Here is an 18,197-nt window from a genome sequence, read left to right as displayed (position 1 = left end):
TTAATAAAACACTTATTGTCAATCAAAATTCTATGAAATTACCAGTTTAACCTTCTAATTAATAAGAAATATGGGGCAGAAATGTAATTTCACATAACCAAATTTTGCTGTTTTTTTTTTTTTTTGTTCAAAACTTCATCTACATATAATCCTAACATATCTCTAATTAATTAAAAAAATAAATAAATTTCCACTCCCACATTCTCTATCACTCTCTTCCTCTCTCCTTCTATTTCAAAAACAAAAATAAAAAATATTCTTACACACTATGTGTGTGCCATATGCTAGTTTAAATTAAAATCATTTCAATAATATATCGGTAACCCAAGTTGCACTGTTGTGGTGTACCTGTTTTTGTTTTTGTTTTTATTTTTATTTAATTTGTTGAAGAGGGGCAAGAAAGATAAAGTGTGCATGTTACTATGATTAGTTGTTTATTTTGACTCCTATTGCCGTGGCGCCTTTTTTTTAAGCATTGTGTTAACTCTTATGATAACCATGAAAATGTTATAGAAACATTGGTGAATTTATGGTTTTTTTTTTTTTTAAATGGACAATTAGTTGGGTCTGAAGAGGTTATAGGAAATTTCACCCTATATGTGGACACAATCAAACAGACTCACTAGCTCGAAGTATCAAATTCGAAACCTTCCATATTTTTTTTTGTTTATTGGGGAGCCGCAGTCTGCGTCCTTACTACTGGTCCACTTGTGGTGGTTGTGAATTTCATGATTTATAGTTAGTAAAGTGGTTCTATGTTCTTAAAATAATCGTGGAAGTTTGAATGTTTGCTTAAAATAATAAGTTTGAAATATTTGCCTCAAGAATAAGTTTGAATAAACTAATGTTTATCAGTTTTAATTAACACTCTAGAAATGTAAACATACGCTTCTTCTTTGTTTGTATTTAGATATGCAAAAATAAATTTGGTGTTGTCACTATTTGATCGAATTAGTATCTTACTTCGGTTAATAACGACATTATCAACATCTTTTAGAGTTTAGGTGACAGGTTATGAATTTAAAGCTTGAAAATCGAAACCGTTCATACTTTGTATTTTTTTTCATTCGATATCACATATTCATTGCTGAAAACTCCATAGCTAAAGCTACTAAACAGTAAACAACTTTATAAGGCAATTATACACCATATAACAATTAGAAAGTCATAATCAAATTTTTTATAACAAAAATACACAAAACTTGGTTACCAAACTATCGAGAAGAAAAAAAATTCCACAAAATCTTAACTGACAGATCGATCAATTTATGCAACTAATCCAACAAAATTTTGACCAAAAGATGTATATACAGTAGTAACAGCCAGTAGCGGAGCCAAGGTGGGGACAATGGGATTCCTTGACCCCTATAACCTTGTACAGAACAAGTACTTGAAAGAGAGAACTGAAGAAGATCAAAGGGCGAAAAAAATGGCGCAAGTACAACCACCTGGGGAAAAAACCCAAGAGGTCCCAGAAATGGAGGTGAAAGAAAACCCAAGAAGTCCATCGTTCAAATTCAATGCACAAGCACCTGAATTTGTGCCAAGATCACATGCCCAGATGCCAATTTCTGGTTATTTCTACCCCTGCTTTCACGTTCTTGGTGACACTGCTTCCCCTGATTGGTTTTACATTTAGGACCAAGAATTGCATCCTTACTTGATCTCCAATAATCCCAATATCAATCCGCTTTCCAATCGGTCCAAGAATTTGATCCCGGACGATCTTCAGCAGAAGATCATCAAGCAGGTGATGTGTCTTTGATTGTTAATTCTTTTTATTCCTTTTGTTTTGTTGATCAAGGAAATATCATTTGTCGACTATGAATCTAGACTATTGACTAGGTTGATTTTTGTGTGAATATGTACCGAGTTCAATATGCCAAAAGAATGTTACCTATGTGTTAAATTTGTGAAATTATGTACGTATATCTGTTTTTATTTTTTTAAGGAATCAGATAAAATATATGTCTGGATTTTTGGATTATGTCGGGCAAACTGGGATCATCCTTTTGGATATAGGATTTTCGTTGTGGATCCTATCCAATTTAATATAAGAAGCCATTGAAAGCGTTCGTCCAATGCTGTCGATGTCCCATAACGAAATATGTATCGAAATGTCTAAACAGTTGGAGATCCTCTAGAAATTTTGAGCCATCATTTCACTCTTTCAAATTTGCAATGCATGAGATGTTAAATTCTTCTAACATATGGATTTGTTGTTATCCTTATTGATGCCCATAATCATTAAACAATTAGGACTGGACCATGGCAGCACCTAGTCATTTTTTCGCCCTTTGATCTTCCCTTTCGGCCACTCTTTTCTTTGTTTCAGGGGGCTTCATTTGTATCCAATGCTCATTATTTTATTTCGGCTTAATTCACATAAATAATACCCAAAAAAAGTGTGATCTATTACTCAAAGAAGGTGACATTCTTGGTGTGGCCAGAAGGATACTACATGTTGTAAATCTTGCACTATCAAAGACGAGGGTGCTTTTCTCAGGAGAGCCATCCATGACCCTCAAGGTAATGACAAACAAAACATCAAGGCAATGTTTGAATTCGGAATTGCTTGCTTTGTGTCATTAGTAATGTAAGCTCAACTTTTAACCCCCTTATCTTAAATTCCTGGTTCCGTCATTGGTAACAACATCAAGAAATTAATTTGAAGAGTAATGTTATTCATACCATGTTTTGATACCACATTTTCATACCAACATTTGATGTGGATAGTCACATCATCTGAATTAATCAGATTTTTAAATTTAATTTATTATTTAATAAATTAATAATTAAAAAAAATAATTAATTAAGTGATGATTGTGATATACGAATAGTCTTTCTCTTCTCTTTCCTTGAGGGAAAAAAAAAAAAAAAAAAAATTCTTGTGTTCGGCGATTAATAATTCGAACACAAGTTATACCTATTTACAAAGCCACCCACCCAAAATTCAATTACAAAAAAGGAACAAAAAGAATTTATAATACAAAAAAGTATCACTCAATTTCCTCTGTACAATCTATCACGCCAAACTTCCAAAACTACCCCTCTCCTCCAATATCCTCAGTCAACTTTCACAAACTCCTCGTCGTCATCCTCATCCTCCTCATCTATAATCTCGCCATAACGATTCGTACGATCACAAACGCCACCAAACACGTCCCTAACGGTCTTCAAAACGACGTCGCCAACCCACGCGAGGCACCCCAACTCACAGTGGCACTTCTCCCCGAGCATCCGGAGTAATCCTTTATCACCGACCTCCGGCGGCGTGGACATCGGCTGGAGATACGCCAGTGCGGCGTGCTTGACGAGTGGGTTCTTGATCGGAATCTCGTCGTGCCAGCTGGAATTGTGGATAGGCGACATGACTGACAGCGGCGGCGATGCCGGGAGGAGGTCCTTGAGGCTGGTGTAGGAGACGGTCTGGATCGTGACCATCTCGATGTCGGAGATCTCGATCTCGTCGCCGAAGCCGTTGTGGAGGAGAAACGTCGGGGAATGGGAATTGAGGGTAGGGTTTTTAACGGCGGAGGTCTCCATGGAATGTTTTCCGTCGCCGATTCCGATTAGAGAAGGACTGGGAGACTGATTCGGGAGGGTTTTTGTGTTGCGTTTGGAGTTTTTGTGAAGCGGGAGAAGGGATGGCACACGCGCTGTACGCGCATATGGGGGCGCTGGATCGATGTGGGTATAGCACGTGTCTAGTTACTATTGGATTTAGTCAATGAAGCCTTTTTGTTTTTCTGATTTGTCGTTTTTGGGTGAATATTCAATTAGCTTATTGGTATGGATAACTAATTTGTATGACTATATATTTTCTTTTGAATTCTTTAATTTATATAATTTTTGAAGAAATAAATTTATATTTTTGGGTCAACAACTCTTGCTCCAGAGTCTATACATTGATTGCCAGTTGCCACCATTTTTATTTTCAAGTAAGAGAAAATTATGTCTTAGTACCAAATTTATATTTAATATGAATATTTACTAGCCATTGAATTGATACGTTTATCCTTTCTTCTTAACTTTTTGGGAGGAGAGGTGACAAAAAGCTGGGCTTCAATTTATGTTTGGTTAGGCTTTACAATTTCTTACGCAACACGTAACATGATATCTAATCGGGTCGTTATCTGATCACATGATAAAAACCCGTTAATAACGAGTTCTTAATAGGTTTACATGAAAGTGACACGCGTGTAACATATTTCGACACGTTAAGAAAAAAGTTATTTTGATGATTTTAATTTTTTAAACTACTAAAAAAGCTTATTATAAAATACAATAGTCATAGTGTATATGTATATGTTGTATATTAAATATGTATTATTGTATTATTATTCTATATAATTTTAAACATTTGATTTTTATTTATTTATTTATTTTTATAGTATATTATAGGAGAAGAGTGAGATTAAAAAAAACTATAAAACACATTAAAATTTAAAGTATCAAGTAATTTAAAAATACCAAACATATTAAAAAATCATAATAATTAATTACAAGTGCGAAAAATGCAAAAAAATATGCAAAGGTTCGTGTCACATCCCGGGCCCGCTTCCACTGCCGTAGCACGATATTGTCCGCTTTGGGCTTACCATTCCCTCACGGTTTTGTTTTTGGGAACTCACGAGCAACTTCCCAGAAGGTCACCCATCCTGGGAGTGCTCTAGCCCTCTTCTCGCTTAACTTCAGAGTTCCTACAGAACCCGAAGCCAGTGAGCTCCCAAAAGGCCTCGTGCTAGGTAGGATGGGAATATACATTTAAGGATCAGTCCCCTGGGCGATGTGGGATGTTACAATCCACCCCCCTTAGGGGCCCGACGTCCTCGTCGGCACATTTCCGGCCAGGGATAGGCTCTGATACCAATGTCACATCTCGGCCCGGGGCAGATCACTTCCCGGGCCCGCTTCCACTACCGTAGCACGATATTGTCCGCTTTGGGCTTACCATTCCCTCACGGTTTTGTTTTTGGGAACTCACGAGCAACTTCCCAGAGGGTCACCCATCCTGGGAGTGCTCTAGCCCTCTTCTTGCTTAACTTCGGAGTTCCTACGGAACCCGAAGCCAGTGAGCTCCCAAAAGGCCTCGTGCTAGGAAGGATGGGAATATACATTTAAGGATCAGTCCCCTGGGCGATGTGGGATGTTACAGTTCGTGATCGCATCCTCTATGCTTTGAGTATGAGTATATCATCGTTTGAATTTTTAAAATCATACAGACCCTCATGAATAGTATTTTTAAGGGAGTTCAAAATAAATAAAATTCATAATCATTAATGTACAAGGCTAAAAAATGTGAAGGCACATCGAAATTTACAAGGTTCCTCAACCTTGAAACGCAACTCCCTTCATTTTGCATATCCTTGAACATTTGGTATTTTATAGTAATGTACTAATGTTTTTTCATTAGGGTCTTATTTTGTAGTAAGTAATACTTGAAAGACAAATGTTTTTTTTTTTTTAATATTTTGAAGTAATATTTATGTGACAAATGTGCATATACTGATTTAGTATTATGTTTTCTATTTTTTTGGGTCTAATTATTTTTTTCATTTTCATTATTTATTTAAAATATGTTTTCTTTAATGGGTAACGATCCGAGTCATATTACCTGATAATATTAATGAGTCGATTTTGGATTGGGTCATATTACCCATTTACTTTAATGGGTGTTACACAACATGAACTATTAAGATATAAGATATGACACAAAAACGACACAAAGACAAAAAACACGACATGAATGCCAAACAAAGCAAGGTAGAAAAGTGGAAGAAGCTCCGAGCTGCTTTCAAAAGCTAGCCTTTCTGTTTACCAAAACATAGGCGAACAGTAGTTATTCAATGAAATTTTAATATGATCCTACCTTCTTTCTCCATCACCCTCTTTTTGTGCATCAAACATTTTCCCTCGTCTCCTAGGCTTCCTACTCCATCTCTTCCTTCCTCGTCTCCCACTCGAGAAATCAAAAGATGCCAATGTCAATCAAAATTGAAGGAGAATACAAACAGGGAATCTTATCGACCTCGAAATGGACGCTATCTCTAGCACCGCAGTTTTTGGCTTGATCATCTCTAGCATATTTTGGTGCGAGAATTTACCAAACCAGGCACTCTCTCAAAACACTCGCATTGTCTATGGCTTTGAACTCGACGCCGCCACAGCACGCCGTCTTTGGATTTTTTTTTTTTTTTTTTTTTTGGATCTTTAGTGAGGGTAAACCATGGGTTGCTGGGAGAGAAGCATGGCAGAGGAACGAAGAAAAAAGAAAAATGAGGCAACGAAGAAAAATGGGAGAAAAGCAGGGCAGAGGAAACAAAGAAAAAAATAAAAATTTAAGATAAATGTGGAAGCATGATTTTGCAAGACCAGAGTAAGATAGATTGGAATACTTATACCTCAAAAGTTCGATCATGAACTCAATAGCTCTTATCAAATTGAGCTACTCAATTAGACCAACGGTGCCACCACATTCTGGTGTGTTCCAAAAAGGTGAAGTCCGCTAACTTCGCTAAGATTGATCATTCTTGTTCCACAACTCACGGAAATTTGCTCTGATTGGGGATCAAACTAATTTCCTATATTTTTGGAGATTCCTACAATTTAGGGATTGACGTGGATTTCATATCCTAAAGGGTCTTTCTCAACTAGTATAAATACACTCATCTAGGGTTCATTTATAGTAACCCCGCATACTTTTCTTATTCTCTTGCTCACTACTTGAATCTAATATTGCTGACTAACTTGACCGTCAAAGAACCGTTGGCCTATACCACACTGGTACCCAAGGTTAATCATGATTGTTTTCACTTTTACATGTAATTGGATTTGTGTGGCGAACATTGATTGAACTTATATCCCCCAGCCAAATCACTCTACCACATCATGTCTATAGAGGATAGTTTTGTAAACGCCTACGTCACTATCTCGGGTCCCCAAATACCTTGATCACTTCTGCCAACAACCCCACTCTGGCTAGCAGGGCTTTTCCCACCATGGACCAGATATGAGAAACCCTAATGAAAATCAATGCTTCTATTAGCATCTTCAAAAGCACTGTTCTAAAAATCCTTGTCTACCGCCGCCTAGGCCCAACTTAACCGCTAGGTAGTTGACCACGATCCCGATTAGTCCCTAAGTGTTTGAAAAATAAAAAAGTGCGCCTAGACCTACCTAGCTTGTCTAGATCTTTCTAGGCACCCGCTTAGTTCACAAATCTTACTTAGACAAGAAATAGATAACTTTCATTTTACGTTATGTTCTAATACTTTATAATCTGTCATTTTATTTTTTTCATTTATGTATTTCAATGCAATTATGTGTTTTTAAATATAAGCAGACACTTATTTATAAGATATAATAAATCTACTTAAATCCGCCTAAGCGCTAGGCCCCAACCCACCACTCGACTAACGCCTAACATCTTTTATAACCTTGTTCAAAAGACTGTAAAGGCTTTGCAAGTTGAGAATTGCTCAAACTTTGTAGATATTGAAAGGCGCATGAAAGCCTTGGAGAATGCTTGCAAAACTACTTCACAAACCCAAGTCCCTATCATCGGATTTGGAAACCTAAACACCATCACTTTTGATGGACATCCCGCCATGGTAACACCCATTTCAACCCAGTAGATATCGGAGAAGAATGTTCTCCCCTCTTAATCTTTCTCCCTTTCATTCCCCTCCTACTTGTACAATTACAATTAAACCATGTCAACATCTTATAATGAATTTTTTTTTTTTAAGGACAAAAAGCAAAGTGTATGAGGAAGGGAGGAAAGGAGATGAAAATAGGAAGGGAGAGGATCCTACTCCCTGTCGATCAACTCCGGATGACACATCTCGATGTTCTTCACTTCATTATCACAGGTCAAATTGAGGTTGATACTGCCTTCATTTTATTAAGTTTGTTATTCTTTATTAGGCATTTCACAATAGTTTAAATGAATGCAATACCTATATATAAGATTTGGGTAACTTGAGGTTGATACCTATATCATTACTGTTATACTAGTGTGAGTTTAATATATTGATATTACATTCAAGAGTTTAATATATCACACTCATGAGTTTAATATATTGATCTCATGAGTTCAATATATTGGTATTACACTCAAAAATTTTGGTTCACTGTATAAGTGTGATTCTTATGAGTTCACTATATTGGTATCACACTCACTTTGTCCGGCCTACTGTGGAAGGCCCTAGGGATGAGAAAATAATAGTGTATAGAGATCATAGTATGATGGAAAATTCAATGTTAGTTCTGGTGTAGGGTCTTTTGAGAGAGTGGGTGAATAAATTGGTATCGACCTCGTCATTTAGGAATTCAAACTTAAGACATCTTATTCATAAACGAAAAAACGACATTAAATCGTAGTACTAAATGACAATATCTTAACATTATTAACAAATTTTTATTCACTATTAACAAGTGGTTGGTTATTGACTCTAGATCATTACAAGACTCGTACATACCAATGTCCAAAATCAACCAAGTTAACAACCCGATGTTTAGTAAAAAAATGATGTTATCACACACTTATTTTATCTCACACGTACCTTCTTTTTAATTTTTGTTCTTTAATCTCTTTCAATTTATTTAATTGGACAAACAGAAATTGAAAGATCATACGTGTGAAAGATAAAAAAAATATGTGAATATCACCAAGTAAAACTCTCTTTTGCCATGTCTAATCAAACACGATAAAAACATGTTTTTCCCGTATCTGACAGCCCAATAGTCCCTTATGATAAATCAACCCCTTGGGAAGTTCAAAATGCAACACTTCAGAATCCGTGTTTGCTTTCTCTCCAACCGTGTCCAACCTGGCGATGCAGCGCTCTCACTCTGCAGCTGAATCAGACTCCTCGTGGGTGTCCACCGAGTCGGACGCGTGGTGGAGACTCGGATGCTCGCTTCCCTGACATCACTACGCATCCATAAACGCACAGCAATTCCGATTACGTCACTTCTTTTTCTCGCCTCCTTTTCATGGTTAGCTCCTCCTCCTCTGTATTTACTCAACGCCTAATTTTGGCCTTTTTTTCTTCATTCACTGATTTGTTCTAGAGATCTCAGATTGTTGAGTCAGAGAAGAGGTACTTTTCCAGTTGATTGATGCTGTATTAATTTAGAATTTGCCCAATTGGGGTTTGAGAATTTTGGTTTATATGGCTGTTTTGAACTTTTGACAGAACCCACATTGTTATTTGGTTTATTTTTTATCAATTTGATGTGATAGTTTTGCTGGGTGTTTGTGTTTTGAGATTCTTTTGCCTGTTTGCCTGTATTTTGTGGCTGGAAATTCTTTGATTGATGAAATGAGCAGATTCATTTGCGATTTGAGTAGAGAATTTTGTATTTGTGAATGATGGCAAGTTGTCTTTTTTGTGTGCGAGTAGCATTTACTTAAAATAGCTAAGGAGTTCAATTAAATTTATGTTTTTTGATTTGCGAAAGTATCTGTCTTTGATTGAAAGTTTTTGCTTTGGCTAGTAGCTTTAGATATGCTGATAGCTAAGAACAAAGGTAGATTTTGATAATTTGAAATGGTGATTAGCGGAAGGCCGAAGACCTGCAATTTTCGGTTCCTATTTCCACTTTAACTTTCCAATCTAGAAAGCCATGGCTTTTCGTAACGGTATGTTTACTCTGTTATGTGCAGAAACATAGAAACTTACCTATTAGGCAAAGTAATCCTAAAATGTCGGACAACAATGTTGCTGAGTATGTTGGTTTGGGGGAAGGATCCTCGCACGACTTAAATAAGTATCAAAAGGTTTCAATTATACCTCTTGTCTTCTTGATCTTCTACGAGGTTTCGGGAGGTCCATTTGGTGTCGAAGATAGTGTCCAGGCAGCTGGTCCCCTTTTAGCCCTCCTTGGTTTTCTGGTTTTTGCCATCATATGGAGTGTTCCAGAGGCATTGATAACTGCAGAAATGGGTACTATGTTCCCCGAGAATGGGGGATATGTTGTTTGGGTCTCATCAGCTTTGGGTCCGTACTGGGGCTTTCAGCAAGGATGGGTAAAATGGCTCAGTGGGGTGATTGATAACGCTCTATACCCTGTTTTGTTTCTTGACTATCTCAAATCAGCAATTCCGGCTTTAGAGAGCGGTCTCCCAAGGACAATTGCCGTGTTGGTTTTGACAGCAATGCTCACTTACATGAACTACAGGGGTATGACAATAGTGGGTTGGGCTGCTACCTTACTGGGGGTGTTTTCACTTCTTCCCTTCATATTCATGGGATTTATAGCAATCCCCGAACTAAATCCTTCAAATTGGTTTGTGGTAAATCTGGAGACTGTGAATTGGACTATGTACTTGAACACGCTGTTTTGGAATCTTAATTACTGGGATTCAATTAGTACTCTTGCAGGGGAGGTGGAAAACCCTGGTACAACTCTTCCTAAATCTCTCTTTTATGCTCTTATCTTGGTTGTGGTTGGATACATTTTCCCTCTTCTGATTGGTACCGGGGCTGTTCCAGTAGAACGTGAACTATGGTCAGACGGGTATTTCGCAGATATTGCTAAAATGCTTGGAGGTGTATGGTTAAGAACCTGGGTCCTGTCAGCTTCTGCTTTGTCAAACATGGGTATGTTTGTGGCTGAAATGAGCAGCGACTCCTTTCAACTTTTGGGTATGGCAGAACGTGGGATGCTTCCTTCAATCTTTGCCAAAAGATCTCGTTATGGCACTCCACTTACCGGAATCTTATTCTCTGCATCCGGTGTAATCTTGCTTTCCTTTTTGAGCTTCCAAGAGATCGTAGCTGCTGAGAACTACTTGTATTGCTTTGGAATGATTATGGAATTCATCGCGTTTGTGAAGTTGAGGATGAAACACCCGGCTGCATCGCGGCCTTTTAAGATACCGGTTGGTACAGTGGGAGCAATTTTGATCTGCATTCCTCCGACGCTGTTAATCTTTGTAGTTTTAGCTCTTGCTACTCCAAAGGTAATGGTTATTAGCATCGCTGCCATGATCATCGGGCTTCTTCTGCAGCCATGCATCGAGTACACGAAAAACAAGAGGTGGTTTAATTTCTCCACGAAATCTGACCTTCCAGATATCCAAAATGCATATGATCAGTGTAGTATTGTAGCATGATTCCATCAATGATTGTAATCATTTGGTGTTTGAAATTATTGGTTGTTTCTGACTTTGAACTGTGGATGCTTGGTATATTCCCTTTTACTTAATAGTTGAAATGTTGTGATGGATGCAGTATGCATATAAAAATCTTGAGACCCTTATAAAATGTGGTGTAAGGAAATATATACAGGTAGATATTGCTTCTTTTTTTCTTTTTTCTTTTTTTTTTTCTTTTTTCAAAGGATATTTATTGGAGAAAGACTTATCTGCTCAAGATTGAAGATGAATTCTTTAAAATACTTTGTGGTCTATTCACAGTATATCGTGTTTATGATTGGAACCACTCATATTATAAGTCACTTTGTAAAAGACTATCTCTACAAAAAAAATCTATTAAAACCAAGATCCTTAGTCATTGAATTGTATAAAAACACAAGGACGGATTTGATGAAAGTATTACGAACTGTCTATCTATTTGTTACAATCAACTGACCAACGATCTTAGTTTTAATTAATATTTTGCAAAGATATCTTTACATAATGCCTTATAATATGAACAGTTCCGCATAAGCATGAATGTAACTAAGCCGAAAATTACCATGAGGAGTAACTCCTCCTTAAAAAAGATGCACGAAATTCTGTAAAAAGGCCGATAAGTACCGTGAGGAGTAACTCTTCCTCAACAACGATGACTCGCTGATATAAGGGGATAACAAGAGAGTATATTTTGGGTCTTCAAAATTGGGCATAGGTCGTGCAATGTTAGCAGCTTAGAAGAGTTTTTAATTCATAAAAATGCTTTTTAAAAAAGCAACTAATAGATGTTAGTTCATGAAGCACTTTTAAGTACTTTTTCAAAACGTACTAAAAAAAATGCTACAATAAATCACTTTCGTATTAGAATTGTTTTCTAGAGAAGCAATTCTAAACGGCCTTGATGAAAATGATATGGATTAGCCTTGTCGAATGCCCAACCCAATATGCAACCATACACTAAAGGGCTCTAGGTCAAATTACATGCTGCGTTTGGATGGTTCCTAATATTTGGTTCTCCCTCGACATTTCATTGACTATATGTTAACCACTTCACACTTATCTGCTTTGCTTGCCAAACAGTCCCTTGGCAGGTGAGTCTACTTGTATCGTGTTCTACACTGTGGACCCCACACTCAAAAATGTCGAAGACGATAGGTTGGTGAGGCACATGTATACGGAACCAGACTAATATTTATGACATGTTGTCTTGTTGCTTGACATTAACATCCATTCCCTCTCTTGTGAGTTGCCACGAGCTGTTCTCTGCAAACAATAATCATGTCAAAATAATCCACGTGGCACTCACACAAGAACTAAGAATGATCCATGCTTAATTAATCCATAAACAAGCTATTAGTTAGTCCCTGACAACTGTTAATGTTAGTGAGAAACACTTTGACGATTATATTATAAAACCGTCAAAAAATTATTTGAACTTGTGTTTAGTAATCGGATCGTTGTTATAGTGTTTTTAACAGTGAAACGGAGTATTCCGAGGCCCTTAACATGTATTGGTTAACCTTACCTCACCAGCCAATTGGGTTTATGTCAAAATTGCAGTCTTTTGTTAACCATCGGATTTTACAACACTTTGTTGTCTATATAACACCGCTGTCATTTTGGCCGTTTACTAGAATTAAGAATAGCAAAAATGTTGTTTGTTTCATCAGCTACTGAAGAAAAACTGACCAAATAAGCACTTTCATAAGCAGTTTGAGGATGAGGTGCTTTTTCTGATAGAGAAAAAGCAGAGGAAAGAGAGAAAATGGGAGTTCAAAACAACAGTCCAAGACCTTCCCCAAGAAGAAAATCTACAACCCTTCAACACTTGTTTGATCTCGATGCCAAAAGCGCTTCTGACAGCAAAACTATTATTGGCAGTCAATCTTCTTCCAGTTTGGAAAATGAAGAAATCCTGTCAGCAATCTCCATCTGCAATTTCATCTTCACCTTCACCGATCCGAGCGAATGCCCTACGCAACAAGAACTTAAAAGGCAGAAGCTTTTGCAGCTTCTTTCGATTGTCAAATCCTCGAAAAAGCCTCTGCATGATCAAGTCATGACGTCTCTCATTTCCATGATATCGTTGAACCTTTTCCGGTCTCTCCCTCCTCCTTCCAATCCCACATATGCCATGGACTTTCCCGACGATGAAGACCCCATTTCCACCTTTTCCCCTGTGTGGTCACACCTGCAGTTAGTCTACGACATACTCATCCGCCTTGTGATTAACAATGATCCTAAGTTACTCAGAGGCTACATTGACAACCAGTTTGTTGTCAACCTCCTTGCCCTCTTCCAATCAGAAGACCCGAGAGAGCGCAACAGCTTGAAGAATGTGTACCATAGAATATATTCTCGATTCACATTCTACCGTTCGTCCATGAGGAAATCGATGAACGATGTGTTCTTGCACTATGTGTTTGAGACAGAGCGGCATTGTGGGATCAGAGAGTTGCTTGAGATATGGGGAAGCATAATCAATGGCTTCACCGTGCCGCTGAAGGAAGAGCACAAGCTGTTTTTGATGAGAGTGCTTATTCCTTTCCACAAGACCAAGGGGTTGCAGGGCTACCACAGGCAGCTGGCTTATTGTGTGTCGCAATTTGTGCAGAAGGAGCCCGTACTTGGCGGAATTGTGGTGAGAGGAATTCTGAGGTATTGGCCCATGACGAATTGCCAGAAGGAGGTTTTGCTGATTGGGGAGCTGGAGGAGCTGGTGGAGAATATTGACCCTGATCAGTATAGGAAGTTGGCCCTGCCTCTGTGCATACAGATAACAAGATGCTTGAACAGTTGGAACTCACAGGTACATGGTTTTTTCTTTTTCTTCTGGCTTAATGATTTTTCGGATAGCAAGTTTTGAAAATCCATCTTCTCTTCCTTTGCTTTCTTAGCAACCAAACAGAAAACAATTGCTAATTCTGAAAATTAGTACCCTGGTTTGTATTAGTTCGAAGGAAGGTTTAGTTTTCGCCCCGCCTATATGGTTACTTCCATTAGTTTATAAGGTATTCATAGAACTTCAAGTTGCCATAGCTATCATTGGAAATTTTTCATTCAGATATCAAGATTCTGTAATCGTATTTTCCTATGAATTTGTTACAAACAAACAGAAAATAATTTCTTAACAACTACGACACTCTTCTTTCCAATGCCTGAAAACTGAAACTAGTAAAGACTGCACGTGCTCGACAGCGGAAACTAGTTTCTTGAGTCCTTTTTAAGGATGAAACTGTGCTCCTGTAAAACCCTCTTGAAATCAAGCCTTTGTGGTTACCTTAAGTGATGAAGGCGGGCTGGCAAATGAGTCAAGATTACTCCGTCAAGGGCTCGATTCCCTCCACTGCACTGGAGGCAAAAAAAAAAAAAAAAAAACTCATGGAATCCTATTATACTTTGAAAACTCCCTATTGAAGTTTTACATAGCTTTAGCTGCTTTAGGGTCCTTCAATTATTTGTAAGTGTTATAATCTCCGAATCTTCAAAATACAATAGAAGATTTAACACTGCTTGGCTCCTTACAGTTAACGAGTCATTCCTCCTTATTTGCCAGTCACATAAACTAAGTGTATACCTTTTTAGTTTAAAAGTCATTCGCTATAATATTGTGTTGTACTTTTAGGTAGCAGAGAGAGCCCTCTATGTTTGGAACAATGAGCAGTTTGTGAAGATGATATCAGTGGCAATGGAGGAAGTGTTTCCAGTCGTGGTTGAAGGCATGGAGAAGAACTTGAAGTGGCATTGGAGCAAAAGCGTCCGGCAACTGACAGAAAACGTGAAGGTGATGCTCGAAGAAATGGATCCAGTTTGGTACTCCAAATGCCTGGAAGAAATTGAGCTAAGAGAATCCAAGGCCAACCAAGCAGAACTCAAGAGGAAGGAGAAATGGGACCGAATAGAAATGGCTGCAGCAGCCAAGCATCAGTTCCTCCAACCACAACATTTCATGTGTGTTTCTCACTAAAATTTAAATCAACAATGTATACAACAAGTAGTCTCTGCTGGGTTTTTTGGGTTTGGTTTCATAACCATTGTAGAAGGTTTCTAGTTGGTCCTTCTATTTATTATAAGAAAATACTCAACTCCTTATGTGTAACGAGTTATTCCTTCTTACAGATCAATTAGATTATGATATGTATGCTAAAACTTTACATTTTGTGGTTAACTAGGGCTTTTGAAGCAAAACACAATACAACTTTTTCCAACATAGCCAACCTAATCATTGTGTATTAGTACGCGGCCGCATCGTATAATTACTCCGCGTATTATAATTAGGATGAATTAGTAGTTAAACATAAGACTTATATTAACACGTAAATTTACTATACCACGTGCATATGTTCTAATACCGCACCATAGTCTCAACCACCAAGGGTTAGTTTGTTATTGCCAAATTGTGCGAGTAAAATACTTATAATGTCAGATCAAGGTGAAATGTTATGAACATGTGTGATCTGATTGACAGGTACGTATGTCACTTTACATTGCATGATTCCAAGGTGGTGAAGAATTGAAAATGAATGACAAAGACAGGTCAAGTTATATTAAGGGTTTTAACCTAATTCTTTGTTTGTTAATTAAGTGTTGCATATGGAAACTGCTCAGAGTGGCCAAGGATAAATTCTCTTGTTGTGAGGATTACGAGGAAGTTGGAACAAGGCAGGCAGGCAGGCCGGCAAACTTTGAAAAATTGAAAGTTCAAATTCATGAAGTCCTAAGGTTTGGTTTGGGTAGATAAATATCTTCTTTTTAATATATATTTTTATAAGGATTTATATATGTGTTTTACGGTTTCGAAGGAGATAAATTTATCAACGAACTTTCAATCAGGTGATGTATATGTTCTTTTGATAGAAGAGGTTTCAAGTTCGATTCTCTTATCCTAACTAAAGAATCCATAATTTTCACCTAATTCCGGGCATGTATATGGTCATGTTACACTTTGCTCAGGCTTTAAAACGTGCCTAAAAATAAAAACTAGCACTAGCAGGTTTACAGCATATGGCCAAGAACTTGAAGCATAGTTGCAACGTCACTGGCCTCGTAAAATTTTACTTGAATAAATAATTAAAATTTGTTATTTTGTTTCGTTTCATGTCGGATTAACGTAAAAATTTTACAGGCCCACTGCTGACTCTTCTCACGCAGTCCACGTCTTTTCTCCTCTCAGCCCCTCACAAACTCTTTCGTCGGCGGTTTCTGCTGCGACTTAGGAGCAGCTGCTCCTCACAGAACCCGACTACTGACCCCGTGTCCGCCTCTCATCGCCGCCGAAAGCAACCTCGACGCCGTTGCGGGCGGAGGAACGCCATCATACGAGCCACGGAACACGCTGCTGCTGGTAGTTTTACTTTTCTGATTTGTACGAATTTGTTTGTTTGTCTGATGAGAAAGTGGCGGCTGTTGTGCAGTCGATGGCAAGCTGTTCAGGTCACTATCCCTGGACTCTCCTTTCTCTTGGATATACATGGTGGGAAATTTTACTGAACGTACATTTTCCATTCTTTCTTCCGTAGTATAGGGTTGGTTCATCGTTCCAGTCATGCTAAACTACCGTTTGGAATGAGACAGTATAATGGGGCCAAAATCGATTACTGCAACTCCGTTTCAGTAACATCCAGAAGGGTGATTTTATCTTCTTTTTGGAATGTATGCTCTGTGTTCAATTATCTTGCGGATGCTCGCATATTGAGGATAGAGCTTTGTTATTGCAGATTGTTAGAGGAGGAAGAGGGGTTCAGTAGTTGCGTGCTCGTCGTGTTGGCACCGTATGCGCTGCATCCGTGGGAAGGGATCATCGTCGATTGAGAATTGATGACGATTCACCTCAGGAGCCCTACTTTTTAAGTCTTGTCCAAGAAGCAGTGTGGTAATTCCCCTCTCAGACTCGGATCATAGATTTGTCAGTAGCCCTCGATAACTAGGAGCACAAATTGGTGGTCTTGCATAAGAAGTAGTATTATCTTATGTGATAAACAAAACGTTGCAATTATCATTAATTGGCCGGGGTTGAGATCGTTATTCGTTTTTCTGATTGAGCAGCCTAGTCAGCTGAAGTATATCGAATGTCCAGGCTTCCATAGCACGGTATGCGCAAAACAAAACTACACTCGGAAGATGTAGAATTATGAATTCTACGTTGTGACTTTGCAATGTATTAAGTCAACCAGTGAACACTTGCTTGTCCATCTTTCATTGAGTTCAAAAGTGATTACAAATTTCTGGTATTTCAAATTTGAGGTAGTTTTATGATTTCATGCAGCTTAAGACTGCTACACTTGCCCTTGTTCTTGTGGCGCTACTCATCGTGGCACTTTGATCAACGGACTCTGCCCTCAGCTATTTGTTGGCTTTGATTCTCAGGCGAACCCCCTACTCAAATAATATTATCAGAAGTAGGACCAAGCATCAATACCAGAATTATGACCGAGCTCATCTGTTGGAGACGCTACATTACACATTCCATTGGACCATTGCCCCTTTGGTATGTTTTTATCGAATCAACACACCAAATGATGCGAGTGTACCTTGTTATTTTAGCAGTTGGAGATATTTATCAAACAAGATAGACCTTCACTTTTGTTCTATGTGTGCTTGCCGTCCAGTTGCAATGAAGAGTGGATCCGCATGGTCCCAAATGAATTGGTTTATTCGAAAAAAGTCTTGTTCTTTGGAAGATCTATCTCGTGTCTGGTACTGCACGGTTCCACCCTGCAATAACTCCGAATCATTCTCTTGAAGCCCATCCTAAAACCCCGAACAAGCAATTTCAACCGGCCGATGACCCATTTGGTTTAGTGGTTAATTTCTCTTTATTTTTTTATTTTTCTTCTATGGATCTACCATCCATCCTCGCAATTTATTTTCTTCTTTTTTGGTTTTGAATTGGAGCTTCCCTCCAGAGTTAGCTAGGTTTTTACTTGGGCGACAAGTATGGATGGATTTACATGTTCTCTACTTTCCAATGATTTACTTTCTGGGGTTAAAGTCACATATGGACAATGAACTATTCTTCCTCTTAAAAAGAAAGACCTTATGAATTCTCTAT

At 38.1% G+C, this 18,197-nt stretch overlaps 3 protein-coding genes and 1 long non-coding RNA gene across 5 annotated transcripts; 3 read left to right on the top strand and 1 right to left on the bottom strand.

The window, feature by feature from the left end:
• Window positions 1–2,905: 2,905 nt before the first annotated feature.
• LOC103946604 lies at window positions 2,906–3,790 on the bottom strand. The gene has a single exon (XM_009357348.3). The coding sequence runs from the start codon at window positions 3,544–3,546 to the stop codon at window positions 3,067–3,069; it is 480 nt and encodes a 159-aa protein (XP_009355623.2). The 5' UTR covers window positions 3,547–3,790; the 3' UTR covers window positions 2,906–3,066.
• Window positions 3,791–8,863: 5,073 nt separating this feature from the next.
• Window positions 8,864–11,184, top strand: LOC103946605 (probable polyamine transporter At1g31830). 2 transcript variants are annotated; one of them, XM_009357349.3, is made up of 2 exons: window positions 8,864–9,003; window positions 9,674–11,184. In XM_009357349.3, the coding sequence occupies exons 1-2, from the start codon at window positions 9,001–9,003 to the stop codon at window positions 11,123–11,125; spliced, it is 1,455 nt and encodes a 484-aa protein (XP_009355624.2). In that variant the 5' UTR covers window positions 8,864–9,000; the 3' UTR covers window positions 11,126–11,184. The 2 variants fall into 2 exon arrangements, with proteins under 2 accessions (XP_009355624.2, XP_009355626.2); XM_009357351.3 differs by having other exon boundaries at window positions 8,956–9,107.
• A 1,434-nt stretch (window positions 11,185–12,618) lies between these two features.
• LOC103946606 (serine/threonine protein phosphatase 2A 57 kDa regulatory subunit B' beta isoform) lies at window positions 12,619–15,300 on the top strand. Its single transcript, XM_009357352.3, has 2 exons — window positions 12,619–13,955; window positions 14,772–15,300. The coding sequence occupies exons 1-2, from the start codon at window positions 12,912–12,914 to the stop codon at window positions 15,111–15,113; spliced, it is 1,386 nt and encodes a 461-aa protein (XP_009355627.1). The 5' UTR covers window positions 12,619–12,911; the 3' UTR covers window positions 15,114–15,300.
• Window positions 15,301–15,738: 438 nt separating this feature from the next.
• On the top strand, window positions 15,739–18,102 carry LOC125468692. The gene is made up of 2 exons (XR_007251069.1): window positions 15,739–15,868; window positions 16,272–18,102. It is a non-coding gene; the product is annotated as an uncharacterized LOC125468692 (long non-coding RNA).
• The last annotated feature ends 95 nt before the right edge of the window (window positions 18,103–18,197 follow it).

This window comes from the organism of the source record quoted next, unplaced genomic scaffold (assembly GCF_019419815.1).
Source record: "Pyrus x bretschneideri cultivar Hongxiangsu unplaced genomic scaffold, Pyrus_bretschneideri_v1 Contig10, whole genome shotgun sequence".
Classification (NCBI taxonomy): domain Eukaryota; kingdom Viridiplantae; phylum Streptophyta; class Magnoliopsida; order Rosales; family Rosaceae; genus Pyrus; species Pyrus x bretschneideri.
The sequence above is the reverse complement of the archived record's forward strand: the minus strand, read 5'-3'. Positions and strand labels throughout refer to the sequence as shown.